The sequence below is a fragment of the Dromiciops gliroides genome, chromosome 2, assembly GCF_019393635.1.
Source record: "Dromiciops gliroides isolate mDroGli1 chromosome 2, mDroGli1.pri, whole genome shotgun sequence".
Taxonomy (NCBI): Eukaryota; Metazoa; Chordata; class Mammalia; order Microbiotheria; family Microbiotheriidae; genus Dromiciops; species Dromiciops gliroides.
This window is the reverse complement of record NC_057862.1, coordinates 636,585,120-636,608,888: the sequence shown is the minus strand read 5'-3', so window position 1 is coordinate 636,608,888 and position 23,769 is coordinate 636,585,120. Positions and strand designations below refer to the sequence as shown.

The 23,769-nt window shown below is 39.9% G+C and overlaps 1 protein-coding gene across 1 annotated transcript in view; it reads right to left on the bottom strand.

Annotated features, from left to right (window-relative positions):
- LOC122739448 overlaps positions 1-23,769 on the bottom strand; it is a 107,515-nt gene that overhangs the window by 62,668 nt on the left and 21,078 nt on the right. Inside the window, exons 11-13 of the mRNA XM_043981188.1 lie at positions 22,776-22,925; positions 14,838-14,914; positions 4,125-4,265 (exon numbers count right to left, since the gene is read on the bottom strand). Of these exons, the coding sequence (XP_043837123.1) occupies positions 4,125-4,265; positions 14,838-14,914; positions 22,776-22,925 (368 nt within the window). The remainder of the gene's footprint in view (positions 1-4,124; positions 4,266-14,837; positions 14,915-22,775; positions 22,926-23,769) is intronic.

The following is a 23,769-nucleotide window of genomic DNA, read 5'->3' as shown; positions in this document are numbered from 1 at the left end:
TCTACCTTTCCCACAAAGAAGTTTTCGATGGTCTTCTGCTTTCTCTGCCTACTCATCCTGGTTTACTATTTCTTGGCTTTTTACTCCTTCTTAAAGTGTAGTGCTGCTTCCAGGACACACTGTGCATGCTACAGCATGGCCCAGGGGGTAATTGGGCTTCTTCTTAGCCTGCCTAGTTTGTGAGTAATCACAGCTGCTTTCTCTTTGACCCAGAAACAGAAGTCTGATTGAACTCTGATTCTCTATGGTCGGAAGCTTGGTGTGCTTTTGCCCCTCCCCCACTGGGCCACCACCACTCGATTCAGCCCACTGGTTCAGATCCAGGGCGCTTTGCCCCAATTCCAGTAAATACTGCCTCCACTTCACCCCAGCCTACTGCTGAACCCCCTCACCAGTCCGTGAATGGAGCCTCAGAAGCTGCTGGTACTGAAGACTCTGACTTGCGCTGGAAGCAGTGTCCCTGGCTGGGTCTGGACTGTATGCTGAACTGTTCAGTCTGATTAGTAGGTGATCAGAATTGCCCTCTTTTGCAAAGAAATAGTCTCACTCTGTTCTTATGAGCATTCGGCTGTTTTGGGTTTTGATTTTTTACCACATGATTTGGGCGTGAATGGGCAGGTTTATCTGGAGCTTGTGGGAGTCACAGCCTCTTCTCTACCATCTTGGCTCTGCCCCCCCCCCCCCAGATGTATATCTTACCACTGGTCCCAGAGGGCTTTAGAGCAGAGAGTTAGGTTGGTAACCTTGCATATCCCTCTCTCCCTGAAATCCAATTCACTTGCAAGTAATGACATCACCTCCTGAGTCATGCTCCTCTTCAAGAATGAAGGACAATAAACAACAAGACATGATAAATTAGGGATAGTCAGGGGGAAGGCACTAAGATTAAGGCTAACTGGGGATAGTTTCTTCTCTATTTAGAGCTTTAGCTGAAGGAGACCAGGGAAACTTGAGTTGGAGATGAGGAGAGACATAGCTCCAGGCTGAGACTTGAAGGAACCTGGGGGAGCAGGAGGTAGAGATGAGGAGGAAGAGTGTTCCAGGCACTGGGGGCAGCACTTAACAGCTAACATTTGGATAGCACCTACTATGTGCCAACCACCATACTATGTACTTTGCAATGATCATCTTATTTGATCCTCACCACAACCATGGGAGTCAGATGCTCATAAGGTAGAAGCTGCCATCTCTTGAGGTCACCCATTCCACTTTGGGGCTGCTGTGACTATTGCAAATTTTTTTTCCTGACATCAAGCTCCAGTACTTGTACCAAGAAAACCCCAAAATGGAATAATGAAGAGTCAGACACAACTGAAAAATGACTGAACAACACCACCACCTCCAGGTAACACCCCATATATATAAAAGAGTTGGATTAGATTATGCCTAATGTCCATTCTATTTCTAACTCTCTGATTCTATACCCTAAATTCCATAGACTATTCTATGGAATACACTAAGCCCAAGGACCAGACAATTTTTTCCAAGCTACTCTTTTTTTTTTCTTGGTGAGGCAATTGGGATTAAGTGACTTGCCCAGGGCCACACAGCAAGTAAGTGTCAAGTGTCTGAGGCTGTATTTGAACTCAGGTCCTCTTGACTCCAGGACCAGTGCTTTATCCATTGCACCACCTAGCTGCCCCTCCAAGCTACACTTGAGCCCCATTGAAAGAATCAGTAGAGGGTTCTACCACATGTCAGTCACAAATAGTTCATATTAATGTTAGGAGTGGACATAGCTCTAGATAAGCACATCTCATGTGTCTCTTGAGCTACTGCAATTCTGCATCACTCAGAGCACAGCCCTTTCTTTGATGTGAGCACACCTTGCTGGGTGGTCCTTTGCCAGAGTCTCCTAAGTCACAAAATTGATTCCAAAGTTCTTCAGAGAGACCTTGAGAGTGTCCTCATCTTGTTTCTTCTGATCATCATGTGAGTACCTGCCTTATGTAACTTCTTTGTAAAAAGGTCTTTTACGCAAACATACATTTGGCATTTGAGCAACATGGCCAGCTAGCTGCATGACTCTGGGCAATTGCAATTAACCTCTGTATACCTCAGTTACTTCATCTCTAAAAGGGAAATAATAATAGCCCTCCCCTCCCAGGGTTAGTGTGATGATCCAATGAGATCACTGTAAAGCATGTAGTATGGTGGCTGGCACATAGTGGGTGCTATAAAATGTTAGCTATTGTTATAACTGGATTTCAATATAATTGGCTTTATATCCTATTTATTTTATTTTATACATTTAAAAACATTATTCTGGTAGGAGTCTGTAAGTTTCCCTGAACTGCCAAAGGGGTCCATGATGCATACTCGCAAAAATAGAAATGCAGGTTATTATTATTATTATTAAGTAAGATCTTTATATATATATACACACACACATATATATATATACATATACATATATAAATATATACATATACATACACACACATATATAAAAATCTTACTGGCACCTATGTCACAGCAGGTACTGTGAAGGTAGTTTTTTTTTTATGAAAGTGCTATGTTGATATTGGCTGGTATTAATCACTGTTCATTTAAAATAAAGAGACTAGAGGTTGGTAGGTGGTGCCATAGTGAATAGAGCACAGGACCTAGAGTCAGGAAGACCCGAATTCAAATCCAGCCTCAGATACTTACAAGCTGTATGATCCTGGCAAGTCATTTAACTCTGATTAAAGAGACCTGGGGAAGATATTTTAACCAAAGGGGAACTAGAACTGGCTTTGGTGTCTCTTCCTTTACTTCCGAGCAGATTTGCAACATGAAATGAGTCATCCAGAGAGAAAATAACCAAAGGTTGAAATGACTTCTGTTTTTTTCCAGGGAAGCCTGCTCAGGATAACTTTGGTGATTTTAGAAAAGGCAAATTTGCAGATGACACAAAGTGACAACGTGCAGGGTGGGGGTGGGGGTGGGGTTAGCTAACCAATTGGATCACGGAGTCAAGATAAAAAAAAATCAGGTTAGAATATTAGACCACAGCCACAAGGATCAAATTTAATGGGTACAAACAAAGTCTTACACTTGGAATTTTTTTACAATTGACTTTACAAGTTCAGGATGAGGGAGGCATGGTTGCCCAGCAATTTATTTGAAAATGATTTGGGGATTTTGGTGAAACACAAGCTCACAAGGAGTGGCCAGGGAAATATGGCAACCAAAAAAGCAACGTGATGGTGAGCTGTGTTAAGACTGGCACAGTTTTCAAGAATAAGGAGGTGATAGTCCCTTTGTACTCTACCTCTGGGGAGACTACAGTTATCCCTTCCACATCACAACTTTCCCCATTGTGGTGTTGATATATTGTGGGTTGGCATAAGAAATTAAATGGGAATTTGGGGGGCATTTTTGCAGAAGCCACAGATGACATGCAAAAGCCATCAGACAACAGAGAAAAAAGTTTAAAAACCCAGAAATGCATAAAATATCTGTATAGTATTGTATAATATCAACATATTCTGTCTCTTAGTTCCTCAATAATTCTGTCTTCTTCTCTGACATGACGGGAGGTCCAAAACATTTTACATGGATGTTATAGATCATGGGGGTGCTGCACCCCTCACTACTAAGATGTGGAAGGGATCACTGTGTATCTGGAATCTTCTGTTCAGTTCTGGGCACTGCATTTGAGGCAGAAAATAGAGAAGCTGGAGAAGGGGGCTCATCTTCTTTCCATATAGGGATGAGTTCAAAGAACTTGCTTAGCTGGTCAAAGGGCAGGAGAGCCATGATCCTTGTCTTTAATAACTGGTGGAGCATCACTTGGAGCAGGCATTTAACTTGGGCCATTTGCTCTAAGGCAGAACAAGGAACAACAGGTGGAAGTGTAAAAAGAAGTCCATTTGGACTTGCTGGAATGACACCATGCCCAGCAGCTGGAGCTGTCTCAAAGTGGAATGCGCTGCCTCAAGGTCCTTGGAAGTCTTTCAGCAGAGGCTGGATGTCCATTTGTCCAATGAGTTATAGAAAGGATTCTCCTTCAATTCTGGGTTAGACCTCATGGCCTCCAAGGACCTGTCCACCTCTGAAAGTCTGTGATTCCTTGGAGAAGCATAAACTGTGCAGGTCATAAAAAAGATGGCACAAAGTAGAAAATCCTAGAATATTACCGCAGGAATAAGCCAACCATACTCATGGTTATTGACACCAATGATGGAAGGGACTTGGTGAAACTCTCTCATAGCCAGTAGCTCTTCAGGGTGTTTGGGCAGGAACTGTCCATCAACTACTCCAGGCATTATTGGGAAATGCTAAAGAAAGAAGCAGGAAAAAAAAGAAAAGAAATTTTAAGTTTATCTACACAATTTCCCTCCCACTATCCTTTTCTCACCATTCTCATTGTTCTCATTGTTACCATCCTATTTTAGACACTCTGTATCACTTACCTGCACTCTTTTTTTGTGTATGCAGTTGGAGTTAAGTGACTTGCCCAGGGTCACAGAGTTAATAAGTATCTGAGGTGAGATTTGAACTCAGGTCCTCCTCACTCCAGGTCTATTGCTCTATCCACTGAGCCAACTCCTTAGAGGTTAACCTATCTATAAAATGGGAACAATGATGCCTGTACTCCTTTCCCTCATAGATTGTTAAGAGAAAGGCACTTTGTAAACTAGTATGATAACAAGAAGGAGAACTTTATGGACATGAGAGTACCTGAGAAAGGCATGAAGGTAAGAGATTATAGGGATCATTTAGAAGACTGAGGAGAGACTAGTTTGGCTGGATCGTGGGGTGCATGCAGGCAAGTTATAAGGGGTAAGGCAAGAAAGGCATGGAAGCACCAAATTGTTCAGTACTCTGAATTCTAGGCTTGAATTGGACTGAAAGTCAGGAATCCTGGGGGCAGCTAGGTGGCACAGTGGATAAAGCACCGGCCCTGGATTCAGGAGGAACTGAGTTCAAGTCTGGCCTCAGACACTTGACACTTAACTAGCTGTGTGACCCTGGGCAAGACACTTAACCCTCATTGCCCTGCAAAAAAAAAAAAAAAGAAAGTCAGGAATCCTTTCTTCTCCCATCTCCTTGGCATCTGCTGTGGACACAATGAAACTAGACCTCACAGGTCCTTGTTGCTTTGGCAAAGGATATCCATGAGATTGTAGATTTAGAGCTGGAAAGTACTTTAGAAGACCATCTGGTCCCACCCCCTCATTTTCTAGATGAGGAAACTGTTGTCAAATCAGGTTCCAAATCATAATCGTTTTCAGAATGAAGGCTCATTTTTCATATAATTGTGACTCAATTCTCTCTATGTTTGAGAAATGAGGTCTTTATGAAGTAAACGTACTTCAAAATTTTTTTTCAGTTACTATTGCTAACTGTATTTCCCTCCATCTTATTCCCTTCCCATGCTGTTTATTCTATTTTCTATTTCCCCAATATTTTAAATGACACAACCTTTGACAAAATATAACACCCATTCCTATTAAAAACACCAGAGAATATAGGAATAAATGGATCTTTCTTTAAAATGACAAGCAGAATCTTTTGAAAACCATCAGCAAGCATTATCTGTAATGGGGATAATGCCCATTATCACCATTATTATTCAATATTGTACAAGAAATGCTAGTTATAGCAATAAGAGAAGAAAAAAAGTAATTGAAAGAATTAAAATACACAACAAGTAAACAGAACTATCACTCTTTGCTGATGATATGATGGTATGTCTAGGGAATTTTGAGAATATTATTATTACAAGAGACCCCTTGATGTGTGAGCATGGGTTGACCTTTCTAAGGTTCAGTGTCCCAAAGTTACTTCACATCAACATGAGACCACTCTCAACCACTCAGCTTGAAGCAGGGTGTGAGGCAGTGGGTTTGGTGAGTTGGTTTTATGAGTGTGTGGGGGGAACCTCATTGGGTTGGCAGCTGATTCAGGAGTGGCTGAGGTAGTGAGGGGATTTCCTGTCCTTTCAGGGACACTTGTTCTCTCTTTGCTAACCTCTAATATATTTTAATAAATGTTTAATACCTAAACTGTGAAACTATTGTCCTAGTTAGCTCTCCCCAAAAGGGGACAGGTAGGGTGACCACACACATTGCGTTTTGTCCGTCACAGTTCTGGGGAGGCAGCCAGGAGCTGACCTGCAATCTTCTGATCTTTAAGTTGGGTAAGAAATGTTTCTTATTTCCATGTGCCTGTCCCTTTCAGTTTTCAAATGGATCTCTTCAACATCCTAAGTACTTTAGTCTGGTTCATCAGACAAGCTGAGGTTAAGATCATGTTTAAACTTGGTCCATTCAAATTTGAATAGTCCATTCCTATTTTTATTTTAACCTTTTTTTTTGTTTTGTGGTAAAGAAAGTTTTGATTAGCAGGGAAAGGATTAGAAATAGCATAACCCAGGACTCCCCATTAGGAAAGCTACTCATGGATTGGGATAACAAAAAACTTACAGTGAAATCAGCCATGACCAAGGGAAATCTTATCAATCTGTGTTTTATATGGCATAGTATATTAGAGGAAGAATGTTCTGAACATTTAATCCCCAAAGATTGAGGCATTTACAAGGAATCTTCTGCCACTGGCCACCTAAACATTTACTTTATTGGAAAATCTGGAGTAAAGCGAGCAAAAAACTGATACAAGGGGATATAAGAGAAGGGGGAATCCATGCCCGTGTTTGAAACTGAGCTTGTTTCTCAGGCTGGAATGCCAAATAACCCAACTTCTATTTCCTCTACAGAAAATTCACCTTCGGAGGATACAGAAAAACCCCAAATTCTTCCCCTTCAACAGATCCTCATCCATTACTGAAAGTATATTGTAATAAAGCTCAGACAATATACACTTTTTGGGCCCAAGTATTTGAGTTCATGGAAATGAAATATTCCTAAATTTGATGAAGATCCCACAACAGTTATCAGCCAGTTTAGAGCAATTTTCAGAGGATATCAGCTCACTTAGGGTGATGTTACTGATCTCATGGAAATGATATTATCCCCAGGGGAAAGAGCTGATATATTAGCTGCAGCAAACTCCTTAGAAACATCAGGAAATGTTACTATTTGATGGAATTTAGAATACCCTACCTGCGACCACAATATCCCTGGGCATTTTGATGAGTTGCAGGAAGCAAGGGAAACATTGTTGAAGGCAATGGAATCCTGTGCTAGCAAGACTGATAACTGGCAACAATTTATATAGTTCCGGAACCTAATGAAAAACCTAATAGATTCTATGATAGATTGTGTACGAGTGCCAAACGATATACTAGATTGGACCCATTAGATTCTAGGGATGCCCACTTTATCTCTAATCATTTTGTGTATCATCATTGGCAGAAATATGGAAATATTTGGAAAAGCAGTGTCCAGGTTGGAATGACCTGAGTACTGACAGAATTAAAGAAATAGCAACATATATTTGTGAAGAAAATGAGAGGGAAAACATGAACAGACAGAGCATTTTAGCTCCAGTACAGGAAACCATGAGGCAGGGAGGTCAGGCAGTTGAGAATCACCATCAACACTATAATAGCTATCAACCCCCTAGATTTTGGTATTACTGCAATAGATGGGGGCACATAATGCGGTACAGTAGGATTATGCAAAGGGAATGAAGTCAGAATAATTATAGACCTTTTCACAGGGGTACAGAGAGGCAAAATGAAAACAGTTATAGTCCCCCTCGAAGGGGTGCAGAGGAGCAGAACCAAGCTACTTATAGATCCTTTCAGAGAGAAACAGAGGACTAATGGTGTAGGGGAGGGGAAAGGATGGTGGAATCTGAAGAATTTCTCTTTCCAGAGGCTGAGATTTTTGGCCCTCTTGTTCCAGTCCATATACCTCCCCAAAATAATGAACCCCACGTAACCCTTAGGGTTGGGGACACTTATTATAATTGTTTATTAGATACTAGAACTTCAAGATCAGTCCTAGTGAGCAAACCTGATCCTGAATGTACATCTATTGGATCTCTAAATGTAGTTGGAGTTTCAGGGAAAACTCTAACAGTTGCAAAATTAACCCCTCACATGGTATCTATGGGCCCATTAACAGTAGAACATTAATATCTACTTATTTCCAACTCTCCTGCAAATCTCTTAGGTTGTGACCTCCTTTGTAAACTTAGAGAAACCATATCTTGTTCCCCAGATGGTGGCATTTCCCTGGAATTGCCACAGGACACTGTCCACTTTTTGCCAATTTTGATCTCAGACACTCAGGAAACAGTGAGGGATACATTTGAAATCCCTTCTGATATTCCTGAGTCCCTGTGGGCTTCCTCCTCTACTGATGTAGGTCTCCTTAAATCTGCTGTGCCTGTGACCATTAAGACCAAAGATGGCCCAGCACCATTCATTCCACAATATCCCTTATCCAAGGAAGCCACTGAAGGAATTACACCTATAATTGGGAATTGACAAACCAACATGTCATTGTTCCATGCCATCATTTCCTGTATAGTGCTCCAATTTTGCAAGTTAAGAAGCCCAAGCCTGGGCATGATGACAAACCTGTTTATCATTTTTTACAAAATCTACAAGACATGCAATAGTGCCAACCCTACTACTATTATTTCCTCAATCCTATGTGAGGCAACATGCTTTACAGTAGTAGATCTCTGTTCTGCTTTCTTTTCAATACCAGTGCATCAAGATTATCAATACTTGTTTCCCTTTACTTGGAACATACACAGTAGACTTGGAACAGGCCCCGACAGGGGTCTGTTGACAGTCCCACATTATTTTCAAATTTGCAGTAGTATTTAGCCTCTATTACCTTTAAAGTTTCCACTCTAGTTCAATATTTAGATGACTTACTCTTGGTTGCACCTAATGCTGATATTTGCCAGTAAGATAACTGCCACTTGATACTAGAACTGCACAAAAGAGGCCACAAGGTCTCTAAGTCAAAGGTACAATGGTGCCTACCTCACGTCGAATATTTCGTTTTGTTTTTATGGAAAAATGGCACGCAGTCCGTCTCACCTAAGCATGTTCTGATTATTCAACAACTTTCTGCTCCCTCTACTAAGAAGCTGCTAAGAGCTATTCTGGGAGTATCTGGGTATTGCAGACAATGGATACACTATTTTGGAGAAATCACTAAGCCTCTTATATCTCTCACAAAAAAATTCTGTCCCATAAACTCTCCTTGCCTTTTAAGCTTGCACCCCGGAAGTCGAATGCTTAGCAGGCAATCTGGCGTGCATAGCAGGCAGACTGGCGTGCACAGCTCATGCCGTTGGTCTCCTCTCCAAAAGGGTGGTCCTTAAAAAAAACTGGCATCTCTCCATTATCGTTAACCGACTGTTAAAACTTTTTACCACAGCTTTAAGATAGATGCTTAATAACAAACAACAAAAGAGTTGATGGATTCCCGTCATCTTTCAGCTCTATCAGAAATAAAACGAGTGTTGTTATCAGCACCTGCACTAGGACTCCCAGATTATATGAACAGAGAGAAGTAGCTTCTGGGGTCCTGACTCAAAAATTATGGCCTGTGCAGTGTCCAATAGCTTATTATCCTACTCAACTCGACTCTGTAGCTGCTTGAGCACCATCTTGCCTTTGGGGTGTGACTGCTACTGCACTTTTGGTAGAAAAAGCCTCTGCTTTGGTCTTAGGTAACCCTCTAATCATACAGTGCCCTCATGAAGTTGAGGCTGTCTTACTGCCTCAACTTTAAAGTGTTGTAAAGTCCTTAACCCAGCAACACTGCTTCATCACCTGACATTCTCAGGAAATCCTTTGCATGACTGCACCTCTCTAGTTGATATAGCTGAGAAACCTTATGATGATCTGTTTGACACACCCTGAGAAAACCTTGATTTTATTTTCTATACTAACTGATCCTGTTTTATACATGAGGGATCCTGCTACACAGGTGCTGTTGTAGTTTCTAATTATGATACCATCTGGGCAGCTTCTCTGCCCTCCTATCTTAGTGAGCACGCTGCCAAACTTGTGGCTCTCACTCAAGCCTGTCACCTAGCCAGAGGAAAAAGTGCTACTATTTACACTGATGCAAGATATGTATCCAGTGTCTGCCATGCTGTAGGAATGCTGTGGCTGCAGAGAGGATTTTTGACCTCTGCTGGAAAACTCATTTCTAATGGAGAATTTATTAAAGATCTTTTATCTGCTTTGAAGCTTCCATCTGCTCTAGCTATTATTCATTGTCCTGCTCACACGGGAAAAAGTGACCCTGTCTCAAAAGGGAATGCACAAGCTGCTGCTAAGCTTGTTGCTTTGGAAGCCCCTGAATATGTTTTTTTTTCTTTTTCAGGGAAATGGGGGTTAAGGGACTTGCCCAGGGTTACACAGCTAGTAAGTGTCTGAGGCTGGGTTTGAACTCAGGTCCTCCTGAATCCAAGGCTGGTGCCTTATGCACTGTGCCACCTAGCTGCCACCTAGCTGCCACCCCTGAATATGTTTTTAACCTCTCATCTTCTGAGGATGTTTCTATTTCTCTTACTTGTCATAAGTCTGAAGTAGAGAAGTGGAAAAAGAAATTCAAGACTAAAGAAATCAGTGGGGTCTGGATGACTTCAGAGGGGAAGCCACTTCTCCCATGGAGCTTCTATCATCAGGTATCCCTTGACCAACAGGGGGAATGTTAATATGAATATATGGATCACCTGAATTTGATGGATGTAACTTATTATCCAAATGGATTTTATGAGACCCTGGATTAATAGGGGCAAAATGCCCTTTGCTCAGACTTCAAAGTGAACCAGCCAGTCCTTATTTGCTTTCCCCAAGAGAATAAACATACTCAAATGCCCCTTTGAAATTCCCATTCACTATCTTCTTTCCCCAGGAAGTAAAGAGAGACCTCCTTGTCTCAGATAATACCTGTTCCTGTTTCCACCTATTTATCCATAGCATCTACTTTAAGTTGAGCTGTTAATCTGATTTGTATTGTTTAACTGATTTACATTTGTATTGGGTTGATCTGTATCATGCCAATGAAGTTCTTGTGTGAGCCAAGAAACTTTAAAACTCTTAGAAAGAAGAGGAGCTTTGAGCTTCTCTCTTAGGGAAGTCTTCACATGATGATGTTGTGTGTTATCTTCCTTTTTGGAATAAAATATTAAATTGATATTGCGTTTTTCTGCCTGTCTCTGATCTGGTTTTGTGTGTAGGAGACATGACTCTGATCTGTTTCTACTTTTTTGTAGGAGATATTATAAGATATAATTTCTCTGATCTGTTTATTAATTTTATAGGAGAGATTAAAGATTATTTCTCTGATTTGTTTGTAGGAAACAGGCAGATACAAAAGGTATATTTTAATATTCTACAGGGTTTTAGTAAAATAATGGCTTAACTGCCATTTTGCTAATTTCAGATGATTTAGGCATGTTGAGAAGGTGTGAGGAAGTTTGATTTTGTTTTAAGTAAAAAGGGGGAATGAATGTGCTAGGAAGCTGTTGGGCTACTGACCACATGGTCTGAAGTACTAAGATTAAGAACACATACTATAAACTAAGCTATTTGGAGTTGTTGTTTTAATCAAGTAGTTATGATTGGTAAAAGAAAGTAAAAACAAAGTTGTACCCTGTTTGCATTGACAGTGTGAACAGAGAATTTTGAGAGTAAACAGTTGGGAAACTTTTGAGAAAAGAAAAAGGTGGGGTGTACTGTGACTTTAAAATCTGGCAGCAACAACACTCAACCCTTCCTTGGCTCACAAAAAAAGAGAAAAGGTTTGTGTAAGTTGGGAAAGAAAAACAAAACAAAACAAGGGTGAAAGTTGTTACATGAAATCTCTTAAATGTGTGGGTCTCCTGGTAAACTTTTATTTCATATTGCAACTAGATGATATGAGCAGAATGCAACTATGTAACATTTTACTGTTTTTAGTCTAAATGGGTGGTCACTCAATATACAAAACAACTAGGTACATTAATACTCAGGTTTGTCATCTGCCTGCTAATGCTTATATGGTCATGTAAGTATTATTTTACTTCTAGTGATATATTTTAGAAAAAAGAGAGAGATATTTGGTATTTTAAAAGTATTTTATCTCATGATTTTTTGGTGGATATTCCTTTTAACATCTGGATAAATGTTTAGATATTTCTCAAAGGAAAGGTACTTTCAGGATATATTGTGTGCATGTTCAGTTAACACTTGTGTGATTTTAGAAGGCCTGCTATTACTTTTGTAAGCTAATTTGTTCCAATGGCAATTTGGTATTTATAATTACATCCAGCCCTACCGTGATTTGTGAGGCTTTGTTAATTGAGGGGAAAGCTTTCCTGGGAACGTGAATATATATTTTCTTTGAGTTTCATTCTTAGATTTGGTGTGTCCTGCTTATAACTCTCAGAATATTTAAATTATCAAGGTAGACAAAGTGGAAGTTTATTATTGCAATATTGAATCTACTGGTTATTAAATTAATATTAAAGCATCTAAATTACTATACTAAGCTGTGAGAAAGATCTTGCTGTTTGGATTTGAATTTATTGGTATTAAGCAATAGTTAAATTAGTGCCTGAACTTATCATATGTATAAGGTATGTTAGTGAACAATAGTAACTTATGAGCTGCCTTCTGTCACCTTAATGGGGAAGCTGGGTATACCTATGTTTGTTATTTAACCTGGAATTAGAACATGTGTGGAATCACATGCAAACTAGTTAAGTCATCTGAAAGATGTTCTCATTGTTTAAAGGAATTCTGAGGACAATATCCTATGTTTAAGCTTACAGGGTTAATAACTGTAACTGTTTTATTATAAACTATTATTATACATTTTCTAGTCTGTTCTCTGTATGCAATTTGGGATTTGTACACTTATTTCAACTCTTTTGTTGTTTGTTATTAAGCATCTATCTTAAAGCTGTGGTAAAAAGTTTTAACAGTCGGTTAACGATAATGGAGAGACGCCAGTTTTTTTTAAGGACCACCCTTTTGGAGAGGAGACCAACGGCATGAGCTGCTCATGCCAGTCCACCTGCTATGCACACCAGATTGCCTGCTAAGCACTCGACTTCCGGGGTGCAAGCTTAAAAGGCAAGGAGAGAATGGAAGTGGCATCTTCTTTTTCCTGCTCTGCTGGTCTCCTGACTGTGCTGCATAGACAGACACTGACTAGAGTTCGACTTGGCCTGGCTTGCGGTCAGCAGCAGCATGCGTTTGACTCGGTCTCTCTCTCTCCCCAAAGGTGGCCTTGGGCTTTTGGTGAGTTTTATCTGGAATATAGACTAAGCTTAGAATTAAGACTATTTGTTTTGTATTTCTACTTTCCTATCCCTCTAATCAACATCACCTTGTAACTACCATAAAATAAAAGCTCTAGGTAGAAAACCAGAAGCTTCTTCCATTTACTAGTCTGGGAGATAAATTAAGGGAAAGGTTAAAGAGGGGAGATTTAAGATCGAATATCCAATTTTAAATCTCACAAAGCAAATTCATTTGTTGAATGTTAATTTAGGGATGTAAAGTATCTATTTAACATTAGTACAAGTATAGTTAATGCTTGCTCTCTAGGCTATGTGATCCTTGAGAAGTGAGTTCACTTGAAGTACTAATTATTGGAACTTGCTATCTAAGACATTATGGAACTGTTAACTGTTATAATTGTGAATCTGACTCAAGGTATAGTCATCAAGGAATGCTGAACCATATGACACATGATGCCAGCAATCCTATAGGGTTTTTATATGTGTGCACTGCAGGGGGAGTTTTGGGGGAAAGGCTGGGAGAACAACTTTTGGCAAAGGCTGAGGATTCTCTTGACTCAATTTCCTCAATATGACACATGGAGTATTATGAGTGAGATTTTCCTACCCTTTAAATATCAGTGATTTCACTGTTGTAATAATCTTAAGTTAGTTAGTATGGATATTATATCATTTGTTCTTTATGTGTTCTTAGTAATTTCCTTTGAGTTTAAGCTAATGCAGTACTTATAAACTTATTTCTTAAACATTGTCTCTCTCCATTGTGGTTACATGTTCAACCAAGGTCATACCAGCTTGGTTGTAATGTCCCTTTTTAAAAAATGCATTGTGGTTAACCACAACACTATAAATAGAGTCTTCTAAGCTAAAGGAATCCATTAGAATTGACACTCATGACCATAGCATTCAGTGACACAATATGGGACATAGTGTGGGCTGGATCAGCAAGCTGGCTGAGTGCCAGTCACATTTGGTGATCCTGTGCCACTAAATGCTCATGTGTATGATTTTTTTTATTGGTGACCTTGTTTCAATGTGCTCTCTCTGTACAATTTAGAATATGCTCTGAGGGTGCAATGGAAGGAGCCTGTAAGGGTATAAAAGCACTGGGATTCCTATACTTGGGGTCTTTGAGTCCTAGACCTGAGACTGGCTTTATTGTGAGATAGGTACCCTCTCTCAATAAACCTATCTTTCTACAGCTTGGAGACTTTGCTGTTTCTTTTCCTTCATCGGACTTAGAAATTTTTGTGACAGCATAAAGTATTCCACCTTGCTTATTTCAAGCCTGGCACACTCCAATTGGCTATCTATATAACTTTTTCCTGGAGTGGACATGAAGTTTAGGGAAGGGTTATTCCTGAGAGCTTTGTCCCTTTCTTTTATAGCAAATTCCTTTAATCAAATCATGTGATCATCATGAACACAATATTGGATATTCTTCCCTTTGGTTAACACTGTAATATCTAGGTGAGATGTAGGTACAAGATTCAAACTATTTAACCTAGGAATTCTAGTCCTTTTTATATTTTAAAATAATTAAAATGTATAAGCATCTGGCTTTGTCATATGTCGGTTTTTAGTTATACATTCTAAAACTGAATCAGAAACTTATTAAGTTAGTTTTGAAGAAAAGAATTTTAATGCAACTAGTTTTCTTAGAGCAGGGTAACTACCTTGTGGCCTCCAACTATTTCAACCATCCCCATCTCCAGCTGCTGTAACTTTTCAGTTTCAAGTCTTCCTAGTCCTCCTTAAAAAGTATCGTCTTTACTCAAGCTGATTGAGGAACATGCCATAAATCTGTTCCTCCTCAGGAGTTGAAGTTTAGATTTCTTCTCCCAGCCATACCTCTGTGTGCCAAATAAAAACTTTTACTTAAACTTTGATTGGATCATGTGTGTGAGAAATTCTTTGATAGAGAGATATTTTCAGATCCAGTTTCACAGTGTCACCACCTAGCTCATCAGATTGTTGTGCTGATTAAATAAATGATGCCTGTAAATTACAGGGTAAACATGAAACACTATATAAACATTCAATAGACACTTACTAAGCTCTCACTGTATACAGTACTCTCTGATGTGGCTGCTTTAAATAGTGTAATGAGGTATATATTAACATCATCATCATTATTGCTATTGTTATTTTGGTTGTAAATTTTTACTTGGTTATTTCAGTTATTTGGTTTGTTGTTGTAAAAACACACACGCAGAACATTTACTAAGATCTTAAAGTGATCTCTTTAATTGCTTTGGTCTTTAATGTGTTACATTAGTTTAGTGTTCAAAAAATCACAACTCCAAGTACACTTTATTTCATTCATAATATGGCTCAACTGTTTCACGAAAGAATTTTTCCAAAAACTCCATTTTTTCCTCTTTGAGTTTCCTTCCACTTTTTATAGTCAAGTTGAGCTCTAGGTATGACTCTGATTGGTCATAGAGAGGCCAGTTGGGCAGTCCTTCTCCATTGGGGTCCCTGGAAATTAGAGGAAAAGGAGTGAATTGTATGGAGAAGGGAGAAGAGAGGATATTGTACCATGTCTTTCACAAGCTGCCAGAAACACAGGTTGTTTTGCTTTTGGCTCATTACCTGGTTTGTTCCAACTCCACACCAGTTGGCTTGCCACCCCAATGAATGACTTTTCCTTGAGTCTAGATGAGGGGCTAGATATTAAGGGTTACCATCCATCCCTACCCCCTTTCTACTTCCCTTTTAGTTGTCATCTTGCAATGTTATAATGTAGACTTCATGAGAGTAGGAAACTTCTTTTTTCCTAGGTTTTGTGTGCCCAGTGCTTAGTAGAGTTTCTGGCTATATGCCCTATGTATTTGTATATGGAAGTATTTCATAAATATTTAATCTATTCTAATGTAGGAAGTTGTGTAAAGTAATTGACATGGGGCTTAGAGGAAATCAAAATTTTTTCCTGTGAGAAGCAAAACCAAAGATGACCAGTGTGGTAAAAAAAGTGAAAGTTTTTAACAGTCGGTTAGCGATAACAAAAAGTATGCCAGTTTTTGAAGGACCACCCTTTGGGGAGGAGACCATGACGAATGGCAGTGCATGGGCTATGCATGCCAGTCTGGCTGCTAAGCACTCCACTTCCGGGGTGTGAGCTTAAAAGGCAAGGAGAGAATGGAAGTGAGGTCTTTGATACGCTCTCCTTGTCCGTTGTTTACGCTGCACACACAGATGCTGACTGAAGAGCGACTCGGCCCACTTCGCCATAACAGCATGTGCTTGACGTGGCTCTCAGCTTCAGAGGTGGTCTTGGGTTTTTGGTGAGTCCTATACGGGTTTTTGGTGAGTTTTATACAGAATATAGACTAAGCTTAGATTTAAGACTATTTGTTTTGTATTCCTACTTTCCTGTCTCTCTAATCAACATCACCTTGTAATTTCCAAACAATAAAAGCTCTAACTAGAGAACAGAGGCTTCTTCCATTTACTAGTCTTGGAGATAAATAAGGGAAAGGTTAAAAGGGGAGGTTAATGCTCTAGTATCCAATTTTAAATCTCACACCAGATAACAGGAAACATATATCTAGGAATCAAAGGACTAGTAAAGTTTAGATTGATCAACTAGATGTCAGGACAGACATACCTAAGAAGGAGTGTGTGTGTGGGGGGGATAAAATTTTATAGCAGGAAATTCAATTAGGTATGGCTACTACATGAGCAGAGCTAGGAGACTGAGATAACCCCAAAGGTCAAGACCACCTTTTAAAAAAAATCCTCCTCAACTCTCAGGAATATGATAGGCATCCAAGCTTTCTCCACCCCACTTCTATCCACTGAGTCACCTAGCTGCCTAATAGAATTGGTTTCCTTTTAAATCCAATGAATTTTATTGTATGCATTTAGAAACAAAATTCTGAGTAATCCCACAGAGTTCACCAGATTATCAAAAGGGATAACACTCAAAAAGGTAAGAACCCTTGGTTACTAGGCATCAGGAATAATCATTGGGGCTGGTGTTCCTTGACCTGGCCATTTAAAGTTTGAGTTGGGAGTAGGTATAGAGGGATTGTACAAAGAGAGTCAGGGATTGTGGGGAGGGTGGTTCTGGTGTGTTTGGAGAGTGATTCTGGTGTGGAGTAATTTTAGTGGTCGTATGTAGGATAGCAAGACAGTGTGTGAAGCCTGGGAGTCCACATGGGAACTTGAACCTGAGGTGAGGAAACAGGGGTCCAGGGATGGATAGGGCTGTGCCCTGGTTGCTGGTCCCTTCCACCCCCTCATCTATAGTAGTGTGAACTGTGTTGAGATGCTGTAAGTTCTGATGCTGCTTCATCTAGCTTGTCTGAATCATGGACTCACAAGAATTTAGCTTATTTTCTATCATGGTAGCGGGGCAGGGAGTATGGGAGAGTGTTGTGTGTAAATAGGGTGATCTTAGGCAAAAGGAATTCTGGCACTGTGGAATTGCAGCCCAGAATAAGCAGGCTTAATCATGAAACTCATGATAACTTGAGGCCAATAAAACTACTCTTGGGGGTAAAGAAAAAGCAGGGTAAAGGGCTTCCACAGTAAACAGAGTCAAAATTCCTACCAGGAACTAAGCAGAGCAGCAAGGTTGCTTTGTACCCAGTTAAAGACAAGGGAATGCCAACAGTAGCATGATGGGATTACATGGGAGGTGACTGGGATAAGAGGTGAATGCTTGGAAATGCCAATTTGTTGTACTCAAGGTATAGATGGAGGCAGTGTAACTAATTGTTTAGTGAATAACATGCTATTCTAATAAGTCCTAATATAAAAAGGACAGCTCAGACACTCAGTTGTGTGACCCTGGGCAAGTCACTTTACCACTGCTTAACTCAGGTTCCTCAACTGTAAAATGAGGGTCATGATAGCACCTATCTCCCAGGGTTATTGTGAGAATCCAATGAGATCATGTTTATAAAGTACTTAGCACAGAACCTGGCACCTTATAGGTGATTAATAAATGTTTCTTGTCTTCTCTTTTTTTCCCTGTTCCTCCTCATTCAGCCATGGGCTTGAAAAGCCACACTTAAGTAAGTTTTTGGGGGGGTAAGAACCGATCCCCAAATTAAAAAATTTCAGAGTTGAAAGAGGGACCTCATTTGCCATCTAGTTCAATCTCTACTTGAAAAAAGTACTATAACATAGCTAACCAATGGTCCTTCAGCTTCTGCTTCAAGATTTCCCCTTAATGGGATCTTGTTGCTACTACTTCCTAAGATATTCCACATCCAATAATAGGTAGGCATCTATAAAGTACTTTGGAGGCAGCCCTGTAGTTCAATGGATAAAACCCTGGAGTCAGGAAATTCCCAATTCAAATTCAGCCTTAGGAACTTCCTAACACTATGACCCTGGGCAAGTCACTTGATCTCTGATTATTGCCAAACACTGGAGAAGGAAATGACAAACCATTCCAGTATCTTTGTGACTGGAACCCCCAATGGAGTCACAAAGATTCAGACATGATTGAAGTAACTGGACAACAATAGCAAAATAAAGCACTTTAAAATTTATCAGGTAATTTGCAAATGTTATCTCATCTGATCCTTGTAACAACTCTGTGAGGTAGATGTTATTATTATTATTATTATCTGCTTTTTATAGATGAAGAAACTGAGGTTGACAAAGGTTACCTATCTGAAATAATTATCTTTATTAGTGCTACTTTGTATCTTGATTATAACTGGTTCATGATGTTCATATGAAAGTTTTTTCTTTGGGGGGAGTTAGAACAAACTTTTAATACATAGCATCTTGAATGACTTATACTACTGTGCTATCTTCACAAAGCTCTCTATAGTGCTGTATAGTGTTGTATCTCCATTCTGTAAAATGAATCCTAGTATATGCTGTGCACATTGAATAAAAAAGGTGAAAAATGAAAAAAAAACTTGCCCAGAATCATATAGCTATTAACTGTTTGAAGCAGGATTTAAAGTCATATCTTCCTGACTCTAAATCCAGCACTTTATCCACTCTACCCCCTAGCATCCTCCATATAGTTAGTTCTGATTGTTAGGAAGTTTATAAAATGTCCATTTTGTGATTATCTGTGAAGTTACTTGGGGATGTTGTGGGACGAGAACAAGAATTTATTAAGTGCCTACTATCTGCAAGGCACTGTCCTTAATGATTTACAGATTTCTCATTTATTCTCACAATGACCCTGGAAGGTACGTCCTATTATTATCTTTGTTTTACAGTTGTGGAAACTGAGGCAGACAGAGGTTAAATGACTTACCTAGGGTCACATAGCTAGCTGTTGTCTGCGGTTGTATTTGAACTCAGGCTTTCCTGACTCCAGGACTAGCACTGTATTTGACTAAGTCTCCTCACTGCCTTTTTATGCTTTCCTTTGTTCAATAATGAGCCACTTTGAAAGCCCATTGCTGACCAGGTGTTACCGAAACCAAGAAAGTCAGCCAACTAATAACTGGAACAATAAGCTAGTTGATGCTGTGGGCACCAGTCTCCGTCTTCCTCTGAAGATGCTTGTAGTATCAAAAGAGGACTAGGGAAAGTTCTTGGGCTGATCTTTCTACATTTGCCTTGGAACTTTCAAACCAAGTGTTGTCAGAAGGGAGAGCCAGAAGACACCTCTTTGTGGAAAAGTTTTTGGAGGAGGGGGCACTGGTTACCCAGATAGATTTCCTTGGGTGTCTATAAATGGGCTCCCCACGTGCTGTATGTGACCCTGTGGAAAATCTTATGCTTTTTACAAGGTGGTAGGATAATCTGCCAGAGGCACAGCAGATGCCAGAGGGCAAAACAGCAGAGATACAGTGTCACAAGGTAAGGAGTAACCTTGTCACTATCTTCTGAGCCCTTCTCAGTTCTCTGAGGTAAACGTGTGGGATGTAGGAACTTGTAGTCAGATGTCATAGGACATTGGCATTTGGGGCTACTAATGGACCATGGCTGCAAAGAGAAAAAAATCCAGGACCCACAAGAACCCTTTCAAAGGGTTTTTGCTAGGTAGCAAAGGTTCAGATTTCAATTTTCTCTACAGCTGAAATTGAAAACTCAAGCTGTGGTAGACTTCAGAGATGGAGTCCTCTTCTCTGCTACCTAGAACAATGATCATCTTTGTGGATACAGTGGCTTTGTCCCTGTGCTTTGGAGCAGAAACAAGGGGAGAATGGGAGTCTCTGAGATGGTGATTCTGTCCTATTTTGTAGCCCCAAGGCCGTGGATCCAAATATCCTAAGACCTACCTGAGAGCCCATTCAACAACGAAAAGGTTCCTCCTTTGTGTAGGGTGATTGTCTCCATCTTACTTACCCCTTCCGAAAGAAATTGGCCCAGTATCTCATCATTAGTCTGCTTAGATGTTTCTCCCCCTCAGTGGCATCTGGAAAAGCTGGAGACAGAATCATTTTTCATATAGCCAAACCCAACTGGCATCATGAAGAGTCTGATGCAATAACAAACCATTGGAGCTCCATGCCACACATCTCAGAAAGACCTGAGCCTGACCAAAAGATTTGTTGTTCATTGTACTCCCTTTATGTAAGGGGAGATTCTGAATAAGTGTCCTATGAAAATTCCGCTACCGAGATATGTAGGGCAGGACATAGTTTTAGAATCATAAAATTATCTAAGAGAGTATATGATGAGCTGTCCTGCAGGCTTCTGACTTACTGTGTATACTAGGGTCAAAATTAGCTATTGATCCTGTGTTTTATATTTGATTTTTCTGTCAGTCATTTTATTCTGCAGCCCCACATAAGAAACCTTAGCCTATTTCTACTTCTATATGAAGAAGCTCATGAATTTGAAAGTTCAATCTTTGTCTCTCACGAGTCAGATGCTAAAAGGTCAGTTTCTCTATTGATCACTTTTAATTAAAGAAAAAACTCTTAGCCAAAGTTTAGAAGTTCAATGATCTCATAAAACATTCCAATTCCATGGCAATTGGTATCTCAGCATCTCCTGAAAAACACTTTGTGCCGAGCAAAGCTTGTTATCATCCCACATAACTTCAGTTTCTGAGCAAAGCCATGGCTTTTGTGTGTTATCTTTGAGGAACAAAAAAGTTGTCCCTGTCCCAACTTAGCCTTGTCCTTGCCAATTAAAGGCAGTCTTGAATTATTCCCAGGCACTCATGAGTAGTCTGCTCCTCCCAGTCCACTACCACTGGCCTAGAGATATAAAGCTGAGTCCTATAAATTCAATAGCATTCCCCAGAAATGGGGAGGGGTGGCCCTGATTCCACATGTCTGTGTATTCCCTCTTTCCTTAATGTAAGCCATTATGATCCCTCACCCCCATGAAGCTGCCAATATTATAACCAACAGTATCATCTCCTTACTCATCTTTGGTACTCTTTGTTCTATGCAACTCCAATTCTTTTTCTTTTCGCTAATAGAGGCAATCATCAGACCTGCTTTATTGGCTGATTATGACCCTGCAGATATACTATTACTTTTCTCAGAGACACATGTCTCACTTTACTTTTTTGTCTGGGGTGGTGGGATCCTGACCATGTAAAAGAAAGGGTCAAATTCTTTTCCTCACACTCTGACCCATTCCAGTGCTACCTCAGGAAGATCTACTTAAAGCTTAGGTCTGGCTCATATCTAGGGTCTCCCCCCAAAATCAGAGTAGACTGGTACTCAGTGTACAAGGAAAATCATGTATGAGGCTAGTATTTATTTTCTACATACAAAAGAAAAGCTTAATAGAAAGGTCTTTTACAAAAACACATTAACAGAAAGACTTAAAACAGGTTACAATGATCTAACTATTCTTTTACTCAGCAATTGGGTGCTCTCCCTAAACCCATTCTTTATCCCCCAAGAAGCTAAAGTTAATAGTTTTAGTTTTCCTTTGTATGAGGTAACCTCTTTGTTTCTTTCTTTTTTCTTTTTTCTACTCCTTTCTTTCTTCCTTCTTTCTTTCCTTTCTTTTTTTCTTTCTTTCATCTGACTCTCCTTATCTTGTTTGGACTGTAAGTATAGTGGCTGCACATGGAACCAATCCCCAAACTGATCCACATGGGAGCTTTGACCTACTCTTTCCATCTTGGGCTTGTTTGACCCTCCTTAGGCAGCCTGGAGGCCTCCTGCCTAGGAGAGTTCCCCACGTTGGTGCTGGACTTAATGTGGACACCCAACTGGTTTAATCCGATGCAGGTCAGAACTCCTAAGGGCAATTGACCAACCTCAGCTTTCCTGGAAGCAGGAATTACAGGCATATGCCACCACACCTGGCAACTGCTTTTTTAGTATTATTGCTTTTCCGTGGAGATCTCTAATTCTCCAAGGGCAGTGCCAAGGAAGAGAGACTCCAATAACATTGGGTTACTGTGGCTAATATTACATGTGTGTTGGCTGATTGTCAAATGGGTTTCATAATAACTGAAGTCTCCTTCCACTTATTTATTCTGGTTATTCATTTGCTATATGAATGTTTTAATTATAAAAATCAACATTTAGTTATCAGTTTAATCTGCCCTGAGAGTGTGCATTCTCTCATTTTTATATGCAAATATATGTATACATATATATGTATATATGTATGTATACTAAAGATACTAATGACAAAAATTCATTGTATTTCTCACAATTCTAGACACACAGTAAATATTCAGTAAAGATTGATTGATATATTTTCCTTACCCAACATGGAGCGCTCATCTGCCATGAAAGGGCCTCCAAAAACAAATGTGAGCTCAGCTGAGTGGTCAGCTTTTACATAAGCAGGTTTGATCTTATCGAAAGCACTTGGCCGATGCTGGAATTCATAAAAGTAGACTGGAGCACCAGAATCTGATGGAAAAGAGCCAAGGAGAGGCCTGGAGTTAGGAGTCTGAGAAGTCATGTTGGGTGGGGGAAGCCCATTTTGCTTCAATGTTGTTTGTTGGTGCTGCCTTCTGTTGTACATCCTTCATTGTGAAGAGGACCAATGATATCACATGGTAATGCCTTGACTTGGACCTGAATTGGATTTCAATGAGGCAGAGCTGCACAAAGTTATCAGCCTTGCTCTTTCCTCCAGGGTCATCAAAGTCCAGTGGCAGGACAAAATTCAGAATGACTGGAGATGGGGGCAACTAGGTGGCACAGTGTATAAAGCACCAGCCCTGGATTCAGGAAGACCTGAGTTCAAATCTGGGCTCTGACACTTGACACTTACTAGCTGTGTGACCCTGGGCAAGTCACTTAACCCTCATTGCCCTGTAAAAAACAAAAACAAAAACAAAAACAAAAACAAAAAACAGAATGATTGGAGATGACTCAGGATGAAGTAGATGACCTTGGCATCTTTGATGTCTGAACAGGTCCTATTTTTTCCTAAACATTTAACAAAATTTATTTGAAGTTTTGAGTTCCAAATTCTGTCCCTCTCTTATTCCATCCCTCCTGACCCTCCCCTGTCCCTGAGGTAGTGAGGAATGAGATATAGTTTATACATGTGCAGTTATGTAAAATATTACCATATTAGTCATTTTATATAAAAAGACTCAAGTAATAAAAAAAGAAGAAAATGCAAAGTAGCATGCTTTAGTCTGTGTTCATTCAATATCAGTTTATTCTCTGGAGGTGGATAGTATGCATTATCATTAGTCCTTTGGGATTTTCTTGGATCATTGTATTGCTGAGAGTCGTTAAG